The sequence below is a fragment of the Plecotus auritus genome (genome assembly GCF_963455305.1).
Source record: "Plecotus auritus genome assembly, chromosome: 7".
Taxonomy (NCBI): Eukaryota; Metazoa; Chordata; class Mammalia; order Chiroptera; family Vespertilionidae; genus Plecotus; species Plecotus auritus.
This window is the reverse complement of record NC_137774.1, coordinates 35,693,062-35,712,107: the sequence shown is the minus strand read 5'-3', so window position 1 is coordinate 35,712,107 and position 19,046 is coordinate 35,693,062. Positions and strand designations below refer to the sequence as shown.

The following is a 19,046-nucleotide window of genomic DNA, read 5'->3' as shown; positions in this document are numbered from 1 at the left end:
AGGTCCCCCAGGCCTAGGGGAGCACCCCTGTGCCCTGCCGACAGTGGATGGAGCACTAGGGGTGGGTGGGCAGTTGCATGGTGAAGACCAGGGTGCAGGTCCCTTTCCTTTAGCCAACAAGGTGGAGAGAGGTAGGGCCAGGGGGAGGGGTCAGGGCCGAGCAGTGGGCAGCCAGGGCAGGACAGATGTCTGTTATATAAGGTTTCAAGATCTTTCTTGATGCCTAGAGCCAGGTCATGAAATAAAAACAGTGAGCTCACGACATAGCTAAGTTATACCCCAGCACCCTTGCCCCCTCCACAGCCCGTGAGCCTGAGGGGGATGTATGGTGTGCATACCTGGGGCTACCTGTGAGGAAGAACTGTCCCTGTAAATGCCGGCCTCTGGGAGGGGCCAGGAGCTGCCCTGTGGTGGCAATCAAGAAGGTAAAGAGAGGGACCCTCCTGAGCCCGCAGGTTCCCCAGACAGGTGGCTCCTCATCCTGTCCTTCCTCAGTGACCCCTCTGACCCTTCCTAGAAGCAGAGGGGAGCAAACCCCATCACAGAGCAGGCGAACTCTGCAAACCCCTCAGTTTACTTTGCCAGCCTCCAGCTTCCAGAGAGAAGCTCCATGGAGGCAGGGAATTCTCAGACCCACACGGCGACCTCTCAACGCAAAGACAAGGTCATCAGGAGCCCACCTCAACTCTCCCCACTCCCCTGGAACCTGCCAGTTCCGCCCGACTCCCCACCTCCAGCTGGTATCTGGCCTGGCTGCAGGGCAACAATGGGGCCTAGATTTCCCCATCAGAGCCCCCAGACAAATACTCTGGCCTACCCTCACTGGGGCCCTCCTAGCCCTCTATGGCCCCCACAAGGACACTTCAGGGGGTGGGGTTTGTCCCTCTCCCTCCAAAGTGCAACCTACGAAGCAGGCAGGGTGGGAGGAAGGACAGGCACAGAGCCTGGTCTCCTGGAGTGTGATTTGGAGCAAAGTGAAAAAAAGAAAAGGAGAAATGCGAGGTTAAAACGCCAAGAGGACTGGCAGAACCCACAAACCCAAATGCCACGTGTCTCCTCTGCTAAATGCTTGCACAACACACCAACTGCCAAGTCAGAGGTTGGAGTGAGGCTTCGGCCCCAGAACTCTCTTTGGGGATAAGAACAACCCAACCATAGCCCCTGGGACCCAAAGGAGAGCCTGTGAGTGGGCCCTGAGCAGACTCCCAGAGGCCCTACAGGTGAATCCTGGGACTTTTCCATCTGAACCGATTCTCCAGCCCCAGCACAGCGTCCCCAGATGAGTCACAGCTCCCCTCCTTCCCCCCAACTCCTCCAGCCTTTCATCTTTGGTTAAATGGGAGCAGGAGGGCCACAGGTGACTGGGGCATCCACCACATCAAATCCTTAGTGCCAAGTTATTGAGGCGGCCGCTCCTGCCAGGCTGGGCAGTACCTGGTACCCTTCCCCCACCCCACCTAAGCTGCTACCTGACCTAAAAAATAAATAAAAAACAGGTGAATGCAGCTGGGAAGGGAAGTGGGCAGAGGGCCTGGCTCCCTAAGAAGGCCTGCCCACCCCTCTGCCCGGGCACAGCAGGGCGGGCACAGCAGGGCGGATGAACGTTCCTGTCGTCCGTCCGTGGTGCAGACCCTGTGTCCATGACACCGACAGACTTTGCCACACAACGGGGGCTAGGAGACTGAATCGCCCGCCACACAGAGCATCCAGCGCCAGAGCCACCCTGCAGTTGCACTGATGCCAATCCCCTCAGCAGCCCAGTGCCCGGCTGGCCCGCCACTCTCGCCCAGAGAGCACCACAAGACACGGAGCCATCAGACACCCCCAGAGGCAAAGCCCGCTGAAGGGTTCCTGAAATGGCCTCTTGGCTTTGCCAGTCACGGATACACAGGGAGAGAATAAAAAGTCTGGGAAAGTGTGGGATTTTAGGGTTTAAAGTTGCTCCCTACCCCCCAGGCACCTCCCCAAAGGTGCAGGTACATCGGAAGGGCTCTGTTTGGCTGGCACTGTGCTAGGCTCCTGCTGGGTCAGTTTCTTGCCAACCTCGAGGGTTGTGACTGGACGAGGAGCTTTGGGCTGCTATCTGCTGGCCTCAGCAGGGTTTGGGGAGAAGGGGTGCCGGGGGGATGGCTCCGTGCTGCCGGGCACAGACAGCTGCCTCAGCACAGAGGGGCTCTGGTAGCAGCTGAGGCCAGCAGGGCTCTGCCAGCCTGGTCCCCAGAGAGGCTGAAGGTGACCCAGCGGCCAAAGCAGGACAGCTCAAGTTGCTGCCCGGCCCAGCACTTTCTAGGACTGATGTCATCTCTGGGAGGTCAAGTGCGCCCCACTGGCAGGGGAAGAAACTAGACCAGGAGCCAATGGGCCCAAGAGCACTTCCTCTTGGCAGGTGCCAGGAACCTTTGCTGGCTGGTAGCGAGGACTTTGCAAAGGGCCCCCTTCTGAGCACAGGAGAGCTTGCAAACCCCCATCAGCCACGCAGACCAGCCAGAGCCTCCCCATGACTGCCTTGAAGGGCATGGCTCTGGCCACCAGGACACCTTGCTCAGGCAGTTCATTTGTCTGCAGTTATCAAGCACTTACTGTGTGCTAGGCCCTGGGTCTGGCTCTTCCTCGGACGCCCGATGCCAGGGCCCAAAGCCAGCCCCGAGGCAGCCTGCCCAGCTGCAGACAGTCAGCTTCTATCTCGACTTTAATCCCCACCCAGGTCTGGGGCTGCAAGCAGGATGGGCAGGCTTCCCTGGCACAGCTTGCTCTGAACTGCCCGTTGGGTCAGGAACCCTCTGGCACACTGACTGAGTTGCCTGGTGCCTGACTGGCACTGGGCCAGCAGTCAGCTGGGTGGTCCCTGAAGAGGCAGCCTATGGACCCCAGACTCAGCAGTGCCTCTGCCTCCCCACCACATCCCTCCTCCCTGGTGGGCAAGGATGCCACAGTCCCATACAAAGAAACCTCCCACAGCTGATGGCATTGAGGGGCCACTGTCAGTGCCCCGCAGCGAAGGGGCAGCCAGCAGTGTCCACTGGATACAAGGGGTTAGGGTCTTGGCTGAACACCGTGGGGGGCCACTGATGCCCAGGAGCCCCTTGCCCAGTCTGTTCATATTCCTGGACTCAGAAAGGAGCCCGGCAATCCTCTCCCACAGGAGACAACCCCCCTTTCCCAAGGCAGAGAAAGCAGCCAGGGTCAGCGGCGGGGGTAGCAACCAGCATTAATCATCAAACCCAGGCCACAGAGAGCAGACCTAAAGCAGCCCCCAGTTCTGTCCCAGGACTCCACAGTCAGGCAGGAGCTGGGATGGCGCTCCACAAGGAGGGGCAGAGCGGCCCGGCACCCCCATGGGCCCCAGCACCCTGCCCTCTCTCGGTCCCTCTAGTCCACCCCCTCCGGACCCGCAAGTCCCCTACCAGCACCTTTTGGCGGAGCAGCTTGCTGCGCACACGGCCCCAGAGCCGGGCGCCCGTGTTGGGGGGCCGCTTGCTCCCCGGCTCCTCCAGCGGATCCAGGCAGCAGCGCTCCAGCGGCTCGCACACCGCCTTCAGGCTGCAGTCGGGCTGAGGCAGGACGTCGGTCATGCCGGCGCGCGGCGGCCCACAGACAGTGGCACACAGGCACCGGAGCGCAGAGAGCGCAGAGAGCTCAGAGCTCAGCGCGGATGGGAGCGTCCGCGTCCGAGCGCTCAGCCCCCCAGCGGCGGCACAGTTACTGGAGCGGGGCCGGGAAGCGCATGGTGCGAGGCGAGGCTTTCTCCTCCCCTGTCCCTCCTCCCCGGAGAGGAGACGGCTGCTGGGGAGCCCCGATTGGGGCCCTCTGCTCGCCTCCTGGTCCCTGGTCCCAGCACCCGAGTGCGAGTGCGTGCGCCGCAGACCGGCCAGCCGGGAGAAGAGTCCAGGGGAGGTCCCCGCCTCCCCCGAAGGAAGTGACTCAGGCACTGGAGGCTGCCCCTTCCAAAAACCCAACCTCCCGGTTTTAACTCCTGGCAGGCTGGGGCTCCTCCGCACCGACCCTGCCTCTCTCCCTCCAGCCCCTACTAAATAAAGTTTGACAAGCGGCTAAACACAACCCAGTCCCTGCGCTCTAGATCCCGGTTAACCCCTTCACCGCCAGGCTGCTCCCTGGGCCTGGAGGTGAGGGAGGCTTGGGCGGAGCCAGGAGGGGTGAGCGGGGCTCAGAGCCAGGAGCTGAGTGTTGGCCATCCACAGCGGTCCTTTGTCCTGGAAAAGAAGCTGTGGCCCTGGAGGTCTGCATCCTTACTCCCAACTCCTGCCACAAGGTGCCCCCCTCAACAGGGCCAGACAGGCATGTACCAGCAGACAACCTCTTGTGGAGAACGTAACGCATAAGGAAGGTCCCTAGTGGGGAAGGAGGACTCGCTGCTATGGGCCCTCTCCTTGGACATGAGCAAAAGCCCAGGGTGACACTGGTCTCTGGTGCTCACAAGAGGTGCTCCTCACACGTCCACCTTTAACCACGCCTGTGCGCTGGGCCAGAGAAACCCGAAAAAGGCTTGTGCTGTAAGGGGCACTCAGCTGCTTTGTCTGTGCTGGGTGCCGTGGGAGCTAGAGATGTACGGCCTTGTTTTTGGCCATCAAGATGGTGAATGTTTTAGCCAAAGAGTGAGAAGTGAGCCGTTTTGCATGGTAACAATACAAAGCAGAGCATTGGAAAAACTTCCCATACAAGTTTTCCAGAGAAAGGAGAAAGGCCTGAGCTCAGAATGATCGGGTACAAACGCAGAGGCGCCCAGGCCGTCACACCAGGCAGCGCTAGGCTCAGGGTGGGAAGGAACCCAGCATTTTCATGGTGCCAACCATGAGCTGGGTCCCGTGCAAAGGGCTCCCAAGTATCCGATTGCATTTAAGTCTCATACCTTCTGTGATGTTGGTGTTCTCATTCCAGTTTTAGTATCAATGAGAGGGGGGCTCAGGGAGGTAACGTTCCCCTGGGAGGCCATGCGGCTGCGGCCGGGAGTGCTCACAACCACTGCGGCTCACTGAGATGTGGCTGGTTTTTTGGATTCAGGAAAAAGAGCTGAGTCAGGACATTTCGTGGTTACCCCAGGGCGGGTGGGTCAGGGCACAGAACCAGCCCTTGGCCTCTGCAATACTCCTGCTGGGCCTCAACCGGCACACAGGTCTTGAGGTTTAACTTTTGGAGACAGGGGTGGCGGCTTCACGGCAGATAGCCAACCCGATCATAATGAGAGCCGCCCTTTACTGAGAATTTACTATGCAACAGTCCCCACGCTAACCTGCACATGGACTGGCTCGCTTAGTGCTCCCCCAACCTTAGTAAGTACTGGCACTCCCATTTTCCACGTGAGGAAAATAAGGACACCGAGAAATTGAGCAACGGGTCCGAGGCCAGGCCTCCTGGGCCATGATCAGAGGTCTGGCTGACCTCACCACTGTGACTGCCCTATGGCAGGATCTGGTCCTGCATTGCTTTCTGCCTGGCCGGTGGAGGCAGGGTCCTGGGCCCTGTTGGGCTTGGCGGGGGGGGGGGGGGGGGGGGCGCGGACGGGCCTCCAGGGCACCCAGGCCAGCCCCATCTCCTCCAGCTCTCCACACTCCACACCCGTTTTTGCACAGTGCAGACCAGCCAGGCTGCCAAGGCTGCACAGAGTCTCTTCATACCAGAACTTAAGTTGCCTAAAGCCACTGCAGCTAAACGGGCTGAGCCACATGGCTTTTCCAGCACCCCAATGGTGAGGAGAAGAGCCCCACAGAGGCAACCACACACCTGTGTCCTCTGCCCAGCTGAGGCCCGAGGCACCCTTCCTGCCCCATCCCTCACCTGCCTCTCCCAGGCCACCTGGGTGCCACCTCTGAAGACAGTCTTCCTCCAGCCCTGTGGGGGCCAGGCAGCTTCCTCACCCCATCTGCCACAAAACCCATTGCCTCCAGAAAGGCTTCACCCATTTCTGCAGGCTTCATTTCTTCATCCCATTCATTTCATTCAAGAGGCCTTGACTGAAGGTCTATGTGCCTGAGCCTGGGGCAGGGGTTGAGGAATCACAGAAATTAATCAAAAGCCTGCACTGGACAATGCTTACAGCCCAAGAGAGGAGAGGAGACATGGGCTTAAACAGCTCTCAACAGGAGGCAGAAAGGCATCCAGGCATTTGGCACGTATCAATTGCGCACCTACCCTACGTCGTACTCAGGTGGACAAAGCACTGTCTTTGCCCTCAAGAAATCCAGTCTTATGCGGTAAGAACAGCACAGATAACGTGGCATGAAAGTCTAGAGAAAGGAGAGAAAATTTCTAGCCAGGGGGAATCAGGAAAGGCTTCCTGGAGGAGGAGGGGTTGTGTGGCTTGAAGAGTGTGGAAAAAGGCCACCTGCCCTAGCTTTGCTCTGCATCCCTCAGCTAATGTGCAACTGCTGGTTGTGTAACTGGCTGGTAAGGTGCCATTATAATTGCTGACCACATTCACCTGCTGCAGACACATGATCAGCGCTCGGCACCACCGGCTGGTAAACTTCAGAAATGGCCCCTCGCTGGCTTTCTAAGGCCTCTTCCCTCTATTTGGGTCACATTTCCCAGGATGCAGTTTGGGGTAAGGCTATGCAGGGTGTGCCTGCCTCCCCATCTGCAGGTGTGTGGGAGAAGGGGGACAGACTAGATCCTGTTCCCAAAGCTCTACTCTTGTCTGTCTTTGGAACCCCAGGCTCAACACTTGTCTGGGTAAGGCCAGTTCTGATTGGATGAAAGATGGCCAACTAGTCTCCATGGTGACATAAGCGCCTTAGCAGATGGGTAGCTGTCAGGAGACTGTTCCCTTGAGCTGCTCATCTTTCCCTTCCTCCCTGTGGGCTGGGAGCTCTCTCTGGGGATAGCACAAATGTGCCTTCTCTCCCCCAAGCCTGACTCAGTCTTTCCTGGAGTCGACGGTCTAGGAGCAGAGGCTACGGGGGGTGGGGTGGGGGTGGGGGAGGTTTGTACAAGACAAATGTTCCCAGCAAGTTCCTCAAAAGCAGCCGTCTGAGTTCTGGTCCATCCAGCCCACCAGGGACCCTTCTTCATCTCTGCTGAATGGGCTGGGCTTGGGCTGTCCTGGCCACCCAGGAAGCAACCTCATCCCCTCTCTCTTCTATGCACCCCTTCCGTCCAGCCACACCTGGCAGGACCCGCCTCTGAGGACATGCAAGGGCCCCCTGTCTGCATAAACAGAGCCTGGGCGGTAAGGCCCACACGAACAGATGTCACTGCCTTTGGAATTAAAAACATTCCTAGCAGACCGTCCAGTCCTCTCCTGTCTCCTTCTTGGGCTCTCTGCCAGAGGAATGAGAGGGGCTGTGCCTAAGGAGATGCAGGCAGGACCCCGGGTTATCCCCAGGGAGAGGTATACAGCTGGGGTGGCCAGGACCAGCCACCCAGCAACGATGTGACAGGTAAAATCAGGCTAAAGTGGTCAGCAGTGGTATCACGGAAGAAAAAAAGGTCAACAGGGAATACATGCAGCCTCAGACGTGTGGGTGCAGAGGCAGGGATTGCCACCGGCTGCCTGGGTGACAGCTGGGGGTGGGGACAGCTTCCAGGCCAATCTCCCACTTGTGAACACAGAGGGAAGGCTCTTCCTCAGAACTGTAGGATGCTGCTGCCACTTCCCTGGAGTGACCTCCTTCTTCCCACTGGAATGACTTCATCTTCCCTCAGGCCCAGACCAGAACCCCAATTCTCTGTCCCTGTCCTCGGTCAAATGACACTGAGCCTGGAAAAGGGGTTTCTGAGCCACCAGCGAGGGCAAGGCCACAGGCACCCCAGTGAGGAGAGTCAGGAGTAAGGGGGAAGGGAGAGTCCCAAGAGTCCCCAGAGTCCGGGTGCTGGAGCTGGAAGCCGGGGAGCCTGGGATCGTGCTGAGGATGAGGACTGGGAGGGACGTGGTTGGGGTCCGCCTGCATGGAGCAGGCCCCAAGGGAGCAGGGCTGGGAGGCGAGGTGGTGGTGGAGAGCAAAGTGGGTCTGAGGCTGTGGAGAGGGAGCCCACAGTGGTTCCTGCCCGAAGGCCGGCTCAGAGTCCATGCTGAGAGAACAGCAGGGAGGGCAAAGCATGAGAGCCCAGAGGAACCGGGCTGGGCAGAGGGTGTGCCAGTGGGCAAGGAGGGGGAGGTGGCACGTCCCAGGAGAACTGTGAGAAACGGGGATGGGAAAGTCCCCGTATGACAGCTGGCTCTGTGATCCCTGCATTCCTAACGTGTGTTCTCACCGTGTTCTGTGCCGATGCTAATCAAAACCTGCGTGTGGGGAAGGCAGAGCTCTTCCCGGAATGAGCAAGTAAGACCCCCTGATGGCTTTCTCTATCTACCCAACGTCTGCTACGTTCAAGGCCTGCGTTAGGCCCAGGGACAGAACACTGAGCAACCAACGGCAGAGCTGGGCCTACAAGCTACATGGCTACTCATTCATTCTTCCACTCATCCACCACTGAACAGATCCCCCCACTGAACAGATCCCCCCACTGAACAGATCCCCCCCACTGAACAGATCCCCGCCACTGAACAGATCCCCCCACTGAACAGATCCCCCCCACTGAACAGATCCCCCACTGAACAGATCCCCCCACTGAACAGATCCCCCCACTGAACAGATCCCCGCCACTGAACAGATTGCTGCCACTGCCAGGCGGGGAGGACCTTGAACAGGCCAGCCTAACTCCGACAAACTGACCGTGGCCACCTCACCACGGGCCCGCCCCTCCAAGGAGGTAATATTAGCGACAGGGGGCTCCTGAGGCAGCCCAGGCAGAACTCCCAGGGCCTGGACCCTGCAGCTAGCTGCGTATGGCGATGTAGTTCTCTAAGCTCTGGAACCTCAACTCTGTCGATAAGTGGCTATTGGTGGCTTTAATCAGTTAACTGCCACGCGTCCAAAACGGAAACCATCCCACACGCCACGATATTTTGAATTTAATTTAAAAAATCAATTTGCAATGAATATTATAAAATAAATATATTACAATTCGGGTGTTCTTGAATATTTTCAGTTGAAAATTCTCACGAAAAATGATTTTAAAGTTGGTCTATAGACGCTATGGCAGGCAGATGGTTAAATGGATGCCCAGGGTAGGGGTGGGGAGCAGGTTCTGGGGTAGGCTCAAGGTTTAAGGGGTGCATGGTATAAGGACAGGGGCAGCTAAGATTAAAAGCTAGTTGTGCCCTGGCGGGTGGCTCAGTCGGCTGGGTGCTGCCCTGTGCAAAAGGTTGCAGGTTTGATTTTCAGTCGGGGCACATCCCTCGGTTGCAGGTGCGCCCTAGTCCCTGTAGGGGTGCTTGCAGGAGGCAACCCATCCATGTGTTTCTCTCATATCAATGTTTTTTTTGTGTGTGTTGTTGTCTCTCTCTCCCCTCCCTTTCACTCTCCCTGAAGATCAATGGAAAAGGTATCTTTGAGTGAGGATTTAAAAAAAAAAAATCCATAAAAACATATCCATGGGTGAGATTAAAGAAGGGTCCACACCCAGCCTGTCAGCGTGCACTGCGATCCTCCCATCTACCCAAAAACCTGCGCTGACTCACGGCACAGTGCACTGTTCCCCACAGCCTCCCTCTCCACTCGGCTGCCCTCGCCCCACTGCAGAGCATGCACTGTCCCCACACAGCCTCCCTCTCCACTCTGCTCCCCGCCCCCCGCCCCCCGCCCCACTGCAGAGCATGCACTGTCCCCACACAGCCTCCCTCTCCACTCTGCTCCCCGCCCCCCCGCCCTAGTGCAGAGCATGCACTGTCCCCACACAGCCTCCCTCTCCACTCTGCTGCCCCCGCCCCACTGCAGAGCATGAACTGTCCCCACACAGTCTCCCTCTCCACGCTTCTCCCTGCCCCCTGCCCCAGTGCAGAGCATGCACTGTCCCCACACAGTCTCCCTCTCCACGCTTCTCCCTGCCCCCTGCCCCAGTGCAGAGCATGCACTGTCCCCACACAGCCTCCCTCTCCACGCTTCTCCCTGCCCCCTGCCCCAGTGCAGAGCATGCACTGTCCCCACACAGCCTCCCTCTCCACGCTTCTCCCTGCCCCCTGCCCCAGTGCAGAGCATGCACTGTCCCCACACAGTCTCCCTCTCCACGCTTCTCCCTGCCCCCTGCCCCAGTGCAGAGCATGCACTGTCCCCACACAGTCTCCCTCTCCACGCTTCTCCCTGCCCCCTGCCCCAGTGCAGAGCATGCACTGTCCCCACACAGCCTCCCTCTCCACGCTGCCATCCCCGCCCCAGCTGGTGTCCCAAGGGTGCTTGGAGGCTCTTGATGGGCTGGAGAGGCTGAAACAGCCCAGAGCTGTGCCCTGCAGAACTGTCCTGATGGCATGTCCCTGGCCATCCCCAGTGATTCTCATGGCACATTGGTCATGGAAGTGGATGGAAAATCCACTTGAGCCTTTGGAAACAGCTTGCTTATCTAAACACTCCCCCCCGCCGCCAGGGACAGAGTGGGCAGGGCACACCCACCACATGTCCATCCACTCCTTCCCTGCGCAAATCCTGGACATCGCTCCTGGCCAGCCCAATGCCCGGACCCCTTGGCTCCTGGCCTGCTCCTCCTCACAGGGAGGACATGGTGTGGCCGGGGTCCCCCAGCATAGCTGCGCACTGCAGACACAGCTTCAGGCAGGAGGGTTTGGAAGGTCAGGGTCCACTGAGCTCCGTGCTTTTTGCTTTCAGTTAGACCAATGGTCGGCAAACTCATTAGTCAACAGAGCCAAATATCAACAGTACGACGATTGAAATTTCTTTTGAGAGCCAAATTTTTTAAACTTAAACTTCTTCTAAATAGACTCGCCCAGGCCGTGGTATTTTGTGGAAAAGCCACACTCAAGGGGCCAAAGAGCCGCATGTGGCTCGTGAGCCGCAGTTTGCCGACCACGGAGTTAGACTAAGTAACTCTTTTCCACTCCACTGTAAGCTCCACTCCACTGTAAGCAGAAGAAGGCTCCTGGCAGCCAGGGCGCCTGGGCACAAGTCCTGCCGGGTCACTGTGGGCTGGGCAGCTACGTTCTCCCTCTGGGCTCCGTTTCCACACCTGTCAAAACGGGAGCTTGAACCAAACAGTCATCCTTTTTTTAAAGCAAAGGACACACCCCACCTTTCTTTCCAAATGAAATCACATGCCAAAGTCTCCCTGCCTCCCCATCAGGTAAAAGCAGAGGCCCCTGGCTGAAGTGGGGGTATGGAGCCCCATCTGCTCACCTCCTCTGTCCACCGCCCCTGCCTTGGGGGTGCTGCCGGTGCCTCCCGGTAGTCCCAAGCTCTGCAGGCAGAATCTGGAACCCCTGGCCCTCCTTCAAGGGGATGGACTCTGAGCATTTCCGATGGACAGTTCTCATGAGAACTGCTGTTTCTCTTGACCACGGCCATTGGCCCTCGATGTCCCTCAGGGGGGAGTAGATGTGAAGGCTGGGAAGCTTAGGGGCTTTTTAAAGGAAACTTCCGGTCAGAGTCCTGGATGAAATGGGTGTCTTATCTCTACTTCTCTTTCTGCTTTGGGAAAACGCTGGGCCGTGGCTCTGCTGGTGTGAGTCCCCCTCAGTGGCCTTATAATGGGATGACACTTATCGCATCAGGTCAGGCTGGTGCTTCCTGGTCACCTTGGCCCCAAAGCCAGAGCAGCTCGGCTCTTACCTCCGAGGGTCTGATCAGGCTGCACCGGTCCCAGCCCGTGGGGAGAAGGCTGCGCCTGGAGGTCAGCCCCTCACCATGTGTCACCACTGCCCACACCCCCAGTGCCACAGTAAAGGCTGGGCAGCCATGGCAGACTCCGCAGCCCCCACAGTGAGGAGCTGGCAGAGCCCAGCTAAGGTGCGCCCCCAGGCATTCATGTCCAGCCTCAGCCCTCGGTTGGGAAAATCCCTGGCAATTCTTCTGCTAAGTCCTTTTCTCAAAGGTTTTGGGGAAAAAACAACAAAAAACCTCAAGTGGGACATCCTTGGGGACCAGTCTGGTTTTTAGGAGGACGACGTTGCAGCTCCTCCTGCAGGGAGGTCAGCCGCACCGACAGTGTGCTGTCTGCCAGGTGCTGTCACCATGCGACTCGTTTAATACACAGGCTCGAGAGGAAGCACTGGAAGAGGTCACCTGAGGCCACCCTGCGATCAGGTGTAGAGCTGGGATGAAACGTGGTCTCTTGCCTGCATCGTGGTCTCTTGCCTGCATCGGGGAGCCCTGGCCTGGAGCTGGGAGGACAGCGCCCCTCCTGTGTTTCGCGGAGAGGCTGCGTCCTCTCAGGCCTGAATGAATCATTCCCCAAGGTCCTCCCTGGGCCGGCCTCTCCGCCTGTCACCTACCCCTCAGAGGTGGGGGGTGGGGGAGAGGTAAAGCCTGCCTGCCAGTGGCATTCCCAAATGGGGCAGGAAGGGGAGAGGGAGCCTCGAGCCCCCATCTGCTTCCTATTGAATGCTTCCTGTCTGCAGAACCCACTGGGCAGAGTCCAGGCTCCCCAAATCAGGAACACCTGGGAGGGGAGGCGCTGAGCAGGGAGAGGAGAGGTGGTGCTCCAGTTTGGGAAAGGCTTTGGGGAGCAGGAGGGCTCCCTCGAGGGACCTTGCCCCTGGCTCTCCCCCATCCTGCCGCCAGCATCCAGACCTGCCTTGAAGAGTGACAGCAGGTGGGATGCTGAAGAACAAATGGCCTGAAACAGCTGGGGTGGGCGGGGCCAGGGCAGGACAATGGCTGCAGTCACCAGGGCCCTGGGAGGAGGCAGTGTCTGAGACTGGGAGGGGAACAGTCCACTGATCATCCTTCCCCTTCCCCATGGCCCCCGGGGTGGCACCGTGGTGGTGGTGGAGCCACGTGGGCCTGCTTGGAGAGCAGCCGGGATATAAAACACGAATCCCAGAGGCCGACGCTCCCCTGGCAGTGCACATCTGGCCCAGGCTGGGGGAGGGGAGGGGTCCATCTACTAGGGAAGAGGCTGGAAAGTCACAGCCAGTGGCCACTTCAGTGTCTGGGCAGGGAGCTGCCTGGGCCGTGAGGTGCCAGGCTGGGAGTTAGGGGAAAGCCCCACAGGCCAAGGCTTTCTCACCGCTGCTCCCCCAGCTCATCCCAGGCAAACCCAGGCCACTCCCAGGGGCCAGCTGTGGTCGGTGTGGCCTGAAGGACACATGGGAGAAGGCATCCAGGACCCATAATGCCTATCTCACCACCAGGGAAGGAAGCGAGCACCTCGTGGTACCTGCGACGACCAGAGCCGGACGGGGCTCCAGGTCAGGCAGGCCCATGCCCAGAGCCTGGCTCCTGGGGCAATAAAGCTGGCACGCTTGACCCTCCCACGGGGGCAGCCGGCCCCTGAGGGGCCAGAGGGAGGGACCTGGAGTGGGGAAGCCACTGAGTCCTGCCCTGGCAGGCCCCTGGCCCAGCTCACTCTGCTCTCCTCACTCGGCAGAGTAATTGAAACCAGAAGCAGCCCCAGCTGACAATGGCCCCTTGTTTCCAGTTCCTCACGTTCTGCTCTGGGACTGACTGCACTACGCAAGCTGAGCTGCTCCAAGCGGACCAGCCCGAGTTGCTCAGCCCAGGGGTCAAGGCAGGGAAACCCTGGGCTGGCAGGCAAGGAGGGCCCTAACCTTGACCTCCCTGCCCACGCTGATGTCAGTTCATCAAAGCTGTGACTCCATCTGCTTAGGCAAACAGATGTGACCTTAACCAGTCCAAGGCCCAAACACAGGGGGTCCCTTGCAGATAACAGCCTCTGTGGGTGGGGGGCTGCTTCCCTGCAGGAAGTCCGAAGACAGGGTACCTGGACCTGCCACCTGGTCAAAAGGCCGTCATCATTAGGTGAGTGCTAACCGTGTCAGGCCCTGTGCCATGGGCCTCAGGACTCACATTCAGCACTCATTCGAGCCCATTTTGCAGCTGAGGAAACGGAGGCTCAGAGAGGTGGGGTAACTTATCCCGTTCTCCCAGCTAATGAATGGAGAAAACTTAACTCTCAGCCGTAGATCTGTCTGGCCTCAGAGCCGCTTCAACACCGGCCGAATGACCAGAATTCTCTTCTGTTTCCTTTACTACACAGGGAGGTCCCATTCCCTCTTCGTACCTACAGCACAGTGCCTACCACCACATGTCAATACGCAGAAAAGGCTGAGTAAATGAGTGACTACGTGGATGTGCATGTCACAGCTCTGACCAGCTCTTTCCGGTACGTGCCATCCTTTGAGCCTCACAGCAAGCTGGTGATGAAGGCAGAGTGGGAACAACTGTGCCCATATGACAGATGAAGAAACTGAGGCCCCTGGAGGTCAAGGGACCTTGACTCAGTCTTCTGACCCTCAGCCCAGTGCTCTTCCCACAGCGTCAGGGTTACCAGACTCCACACTCAGCACATCTAACCCACGGACGGAAGGGAGGGCGAACAGGGGGGCTGAGGAAAGATGGGTCAAGGAGTTCGATGCCTGGGGGGAGAAGGTGGGGGTGTACTGTTTTCCACAACCAGAAGCTAATGCTGACCCGTGGTGCTCTGGGGTCCTGGGGCTCTGCTCTCTTGCGACAGCTGGAGAGGGCTGAGCAATTGGGAGCGGGGAGTGGGGGGACACCCCTGGGTCTGGAGAGAAGGTCATGAAATCTCCATCCTCAGAGACCAGGCTCTTTTTCTCACCTAAAAGTAAGAAAGCCCAAGATGGAAACATCCTAAATGTCCATGACAAATGATGAATAGGTGAATTCAACGTGGTATGTACGTACAATGTTCTTCACATTAAAAAGGAAGGAAATTCTCCCACAGGCTACATGGGTGAACCTTAAAGACATTATGCTGAGTGAAGCAGCAAGCAGCCAGTCACAAACGGACAAACACTGCGTGATTCCACTGGTGTGAGGTCCTAGGCGTCAAATTCACCGAGACGGGAAGCAGAGTGGAGGCAGCTGGGGGTGGGGGAGAGGGGAGGTGGGGAGTCATTTAATGGCTATGACCTTTCAGTTTGGGATGATGAAAAAGTTCTGGAGATGGATGGTGGTGATGGTCGTACACCGCTGTGAATGTACTTAATGCCACCGACTTGTACTCCTAAAAATTATTAAAATGGTAAATTTAATGGTAGGCATATTTTACCACAATCAAAAAAAAAAAAAAAGTAAGAGTGTCAGATGTTTAGATTTGCCAGTCTGGCTCCCAGCATCCTGAGTTCCATTTCTAATAGCTCTGACCCCTGCGAGCTTCCCAGCGGCAGGTCAAGAAGGTCCAAGAAATTACCCGCCTTTCCTCTTCAGACACAGGCTCCAAGCTTTGGAACGGAAGAGGACGGAGGCCTCCCACTGGCCTGACTTCACAATTGGGGGTGGGGGTGTGCTAGCACCCCAGAACTGGGACAGCTGGAACATCCTAGCTGGCCTGGAACCCTGCTCCCTCCCACCCCAGGGTCTTGAGCACTCCATGGAGGGAGGGCTGCCCCTGGAGGACCGTGCAGCTGCCTCCCATCCTGGTGGGGGAATAGAGCTGAGTGTGGGAGGCATGGTCTGCGTCCCCAGGCTTGTGGCTGAGCTGGGGAATGGGGGAGCAGGGCCCAGAGAGGCTCCTCTGATTTAGGCAGCTCCTAGGTCTCGCCCCCTTTCTAGTCTGGAGTCGGTGGCAGGAACTGAGCTCTGGGGTCCTCGGGGAGAGCTCTCCCCTTTGCCCCGCCAGGCAACAAGGGCTAGACCCTGGGAATAGGCTCGTCAGCTAGTGGGTAGGTCCCAGCTGGGGACAGCACATTTGGAGCCTGGCGCAGCAGTGGTTGGAAATAGACAGGGATAAACATACTGGAGTCCCCCAGGGCCAGGGAGGCCAGGCGGAAGAAGGGGGGCCTCCTGGCTGAGCTGCTCCCTGGCCAGGCAGGGCTGGGGCAGCAAGGGGGCAGCAGGCAGTGGGGGGTGGCCTGGATAGAGAATCGAGGTCCAGCCCCTTAGGTCTGGGGAAGAAAGGGAGGATTCCTGAGCCTGGAAGAGGAGACATGCACCACGCTGGTGGGATGTAACGCTAAATTCACAGACTGACATCCAAGCCTCCCCCTCCCTCCCCGGTCCCATCTGAGTATTTTCACTCCCTCATTTGCCCAGCAGCTCACCAAGCATGAGCAACTTGGGACTGGAGCCCTGAGTCTGGAGTCATTGCTCAACCACAAATGACCTGCACGCCCATGGCCATGTCACTCCCCCTTTCTGGTCTGGTTTCTTCTTCCCCCAAAACCCAGATTGGATTAAATGCCCTCCAGGATCCCTTTTGGCCTAAAACTCCACTGACCCTCTTTTATTCTTTCCTTCACTCTCCCTCTTTCTTGCTGGCTCACACCCTCTCCGGCTCACGGCAGGGGGGCTTCTTCATTTCCTGGGACACTCCCTGTGCATTCCTGCCTCCCTGCTGCTGGCCAAGAGGCCCTCCCTTTCACCCGCCCCCTGGAACGCCCCACCCCCACCCCCCTTTCTGCTGATCCAGAGCCTGTCACCTGCTGGAATAACAAAGAGCCTCAGACAGCAATGCACGTGTTGGTCATTATAGAAAATGACTTTTATAAAGTAAATGAAGTACTTCTGACAACCTAACAAAAAAGGTCATTATAAAGACCACATACGGCCCTAGAAAGGAGGGTTATGACAATACATGAAAATAGAAAAAATACAAAATGCGCACGATGATTAACACGATATAAAATTTTGTATATCTGAGGAAGGGAAAAGGCACAAGTAAAATGGCTGTTTCAGAGGCGTGGGAGTAGGGATGGTTGGTGATTATGTTCAAGGCAATCTACTGTTATTGCAATTTTCTCTCTAATACAAACACTGCTTTTGGAATTTAAAAAACCCAGTGCTCTCCACTCCCTCCTGCTCCCCCTCCCCCTGAAAGCCTCCCTGCCTGCCTGCAGCCCATGAGGCTCTTTCCTTCTTTGAATTCCTGTGGCGCGCGTGCGCTCACACACACACACACACACACACACACACACACACACACACACACACACACAGACACACACACACACACACATGTCCCTCTTACTACGCATGAACAGTGGGAGACAGGAGAGCACCGCAGAGGGCAAGGCAAGGGTCCGGGCCCAGGCTGCTTCCAGCACTGGCTGCTCTGCCCACTGGCTGCCCTGCCCACTGGCTGCCCTGCCCACTGGCTGCCTGCTCTTAGACACGTTACTGAACCCCTCATGCCTCAGCTTTCTCATCTTTAAAACTGGGGTCACTTTCCTATCCCATAGGGTGCTCTGAAGGTCCCCCCGAGATAAGGCTGTAAGCCTCAGCCCCGCGCTGGGCTCACGGTCAGCTCTCGGATGCAATCATCATCATTACTGCCCTCTTGCCTTGTTCTCTCACGGCTAGACATGTACTGATAGACTTGTCTTCCAAACTGGCAGTTGATTCCTTGAGGCCAGGCCCCTACACCCCTCGGAGCAGTGGGGCACACGGCAGATGCACCGTAGGTCCCTGTCCCTGGCTCTTTTCCATGCATGCTGCCCTCAGGCGTACCAGACAGGTATGTCCCCTGCTCCGAGGTAAGAGGACTGAAGCCCATCCTATGTCCTAAAGCAGGATGCTAGGGTGGAATACCACCCCGACTCCTCCTCCACGCTACGAGCCATGCCCGTGCCCCTCACCCAGGCTGGGAGAGTCCCTGATGAAGACCTGGGACCCAGTGACACAGCACAAAGGAGAGAGCATGGCCTTTTCTGTGCACTGTTAGCAGAGGCACCTGGGCCTCAGTGAATGCATCTGTAAAATTGGAGAATACGATGGTCGTTTTCCTTGCAGAGCTGTGGCAAGGGTCAAGAGAGAACGTTGGGAATGGGCCTCGGAGAACGCAAAGCTGGACACACATGTTGGTAATGAGCGGCGCCATCTGTCTATTGCTAAATGCCACTCCCCCAGCCCTCAGCCCCAGGCCCCACTGCCATCTCAAGCAAACCCAGAGCCGGAGACTCTACTGGAGCAAATGCTTAGGAGATGGCGTCCCGTGCTGTTGTCTGGAGGGGCTGAGCCAGAAGGGGCTTAGAAAGAGGCGGGGAGGGGGGCAACCGGGTGGGCCTCCCCCCCGCCGCCCCGCCTTTTCTGCAGGCCACCTGAACCTCCCCAAGGACCCGGCCCTATTGCCAGGCCACCTTCATCTCCATCCTTGGCGCCTGCTGAAGGGGAGCAGAACCGAGTGCCAGATTCCTTTCCTTGGACACGTGGCAGCAAGGGAGGCGGCAGCAGCTGTGGGAACAGACCGTCCCAGGGTTCTGTGGGGCCTGGCCACGTGGGAATGGCTCGGTGAGGCTCTTCCCCCAGCCTGGTCATCCTTGGTATCTCTGAGGGCAGCCACAGGGTGGTGGGGACTTCACACGGCCTGGCACACCCCTGGTGAGGAGCCCCCTCCCTCTCCCCCATTCATAGGAAGGCCTGTAGGACGCTCTGTGGCTGAGGGCCAAGGGCTGCACCAGCGCTGAACCTCGGGAGCTGAGGGCCCAGAGACTTCAAAGCCCTCGGAGGACGCTGGTTCTGAACTGGCAGCTCACAGGCCCAGGTCAGCTGGCAGCAGGAAGGTTTGTGTTTCTTTTAATATCACTCCCAGGCATTTAACATTCCTCGAAGCTTAAACACAGAAACATTTTCCTTAACAGACTGTGCTTTCTGCTTTGCCAAACATAACCTGGCTTCCTCCCCCTCCCCCACGGCCTCCATCTGCTCCTTCTCAGAGATGCAGTGATTTATGCTGTGCTTCCCCCCGGGCTTGTGAGGCTGACAGAAGTGAGGAGAGGAAGCAATAGGGCTGGAAGTCCAGGTGGGGACAATGCCATCGAGCCCTGGAGGGCCCCTGGGTTCTGGAGGGGTCGGGGCCCCTGGCACTCACTAGGTTGGCTGTGCTGGACACGCCTTTTAACTCTTCTATCCCATGGCCACCAAGGTTCTGGCACATGGCAGCCCGTCATATTTCTTGGCTGGGTGTCTCCTGGGCTAGATGGGCCAGCCCAGAACCCCATCCCTGCCTGTTACTCCCGCTTGCCCGGGAACGTGGAAATGGGTCCCCCATTCCTTACCCCCGCAGGAAGTAGGTTTCCAGGGCTGAACTGGGAGAGAGCTATCTCTCTTCAGTCCCCTTTTCCT

The 19,046-nt window shown here is 58.0% G+C and overlaps 1 protein-coding gene across 7 annotated transcripts in view; it reads right to left on the bottom strand.

The window, feature by feature from the left end:
* The window catches only part of ABR (ABR activator of RhoGEF and GTPase), a 188,689-nt gene that overhangs the window by 18,324 nt on the left and 151,319 nt on the right, over positions 1-19,046 (bottom strand). Inside the window, exon 1 of one of the 7 annotated variants that reach the window (XM_080681603.1) lies at positions 3,411-3,860. The exons of the other annotated variants lie outside the window; for them this stretch is intronic. Within the exon in view, the coding sequence (XP_080537729.1) occupies positions 3,411-3,572 (162 nt within the window). The 5' untranslated portion in view covers positions 3,573-3,860. Of the gene's footprint in view, positions 1-3,410; positions 3,861-19,046 lie in introns of those variants that run through there. 7 annotated transcript variants of the gene reach the window in all.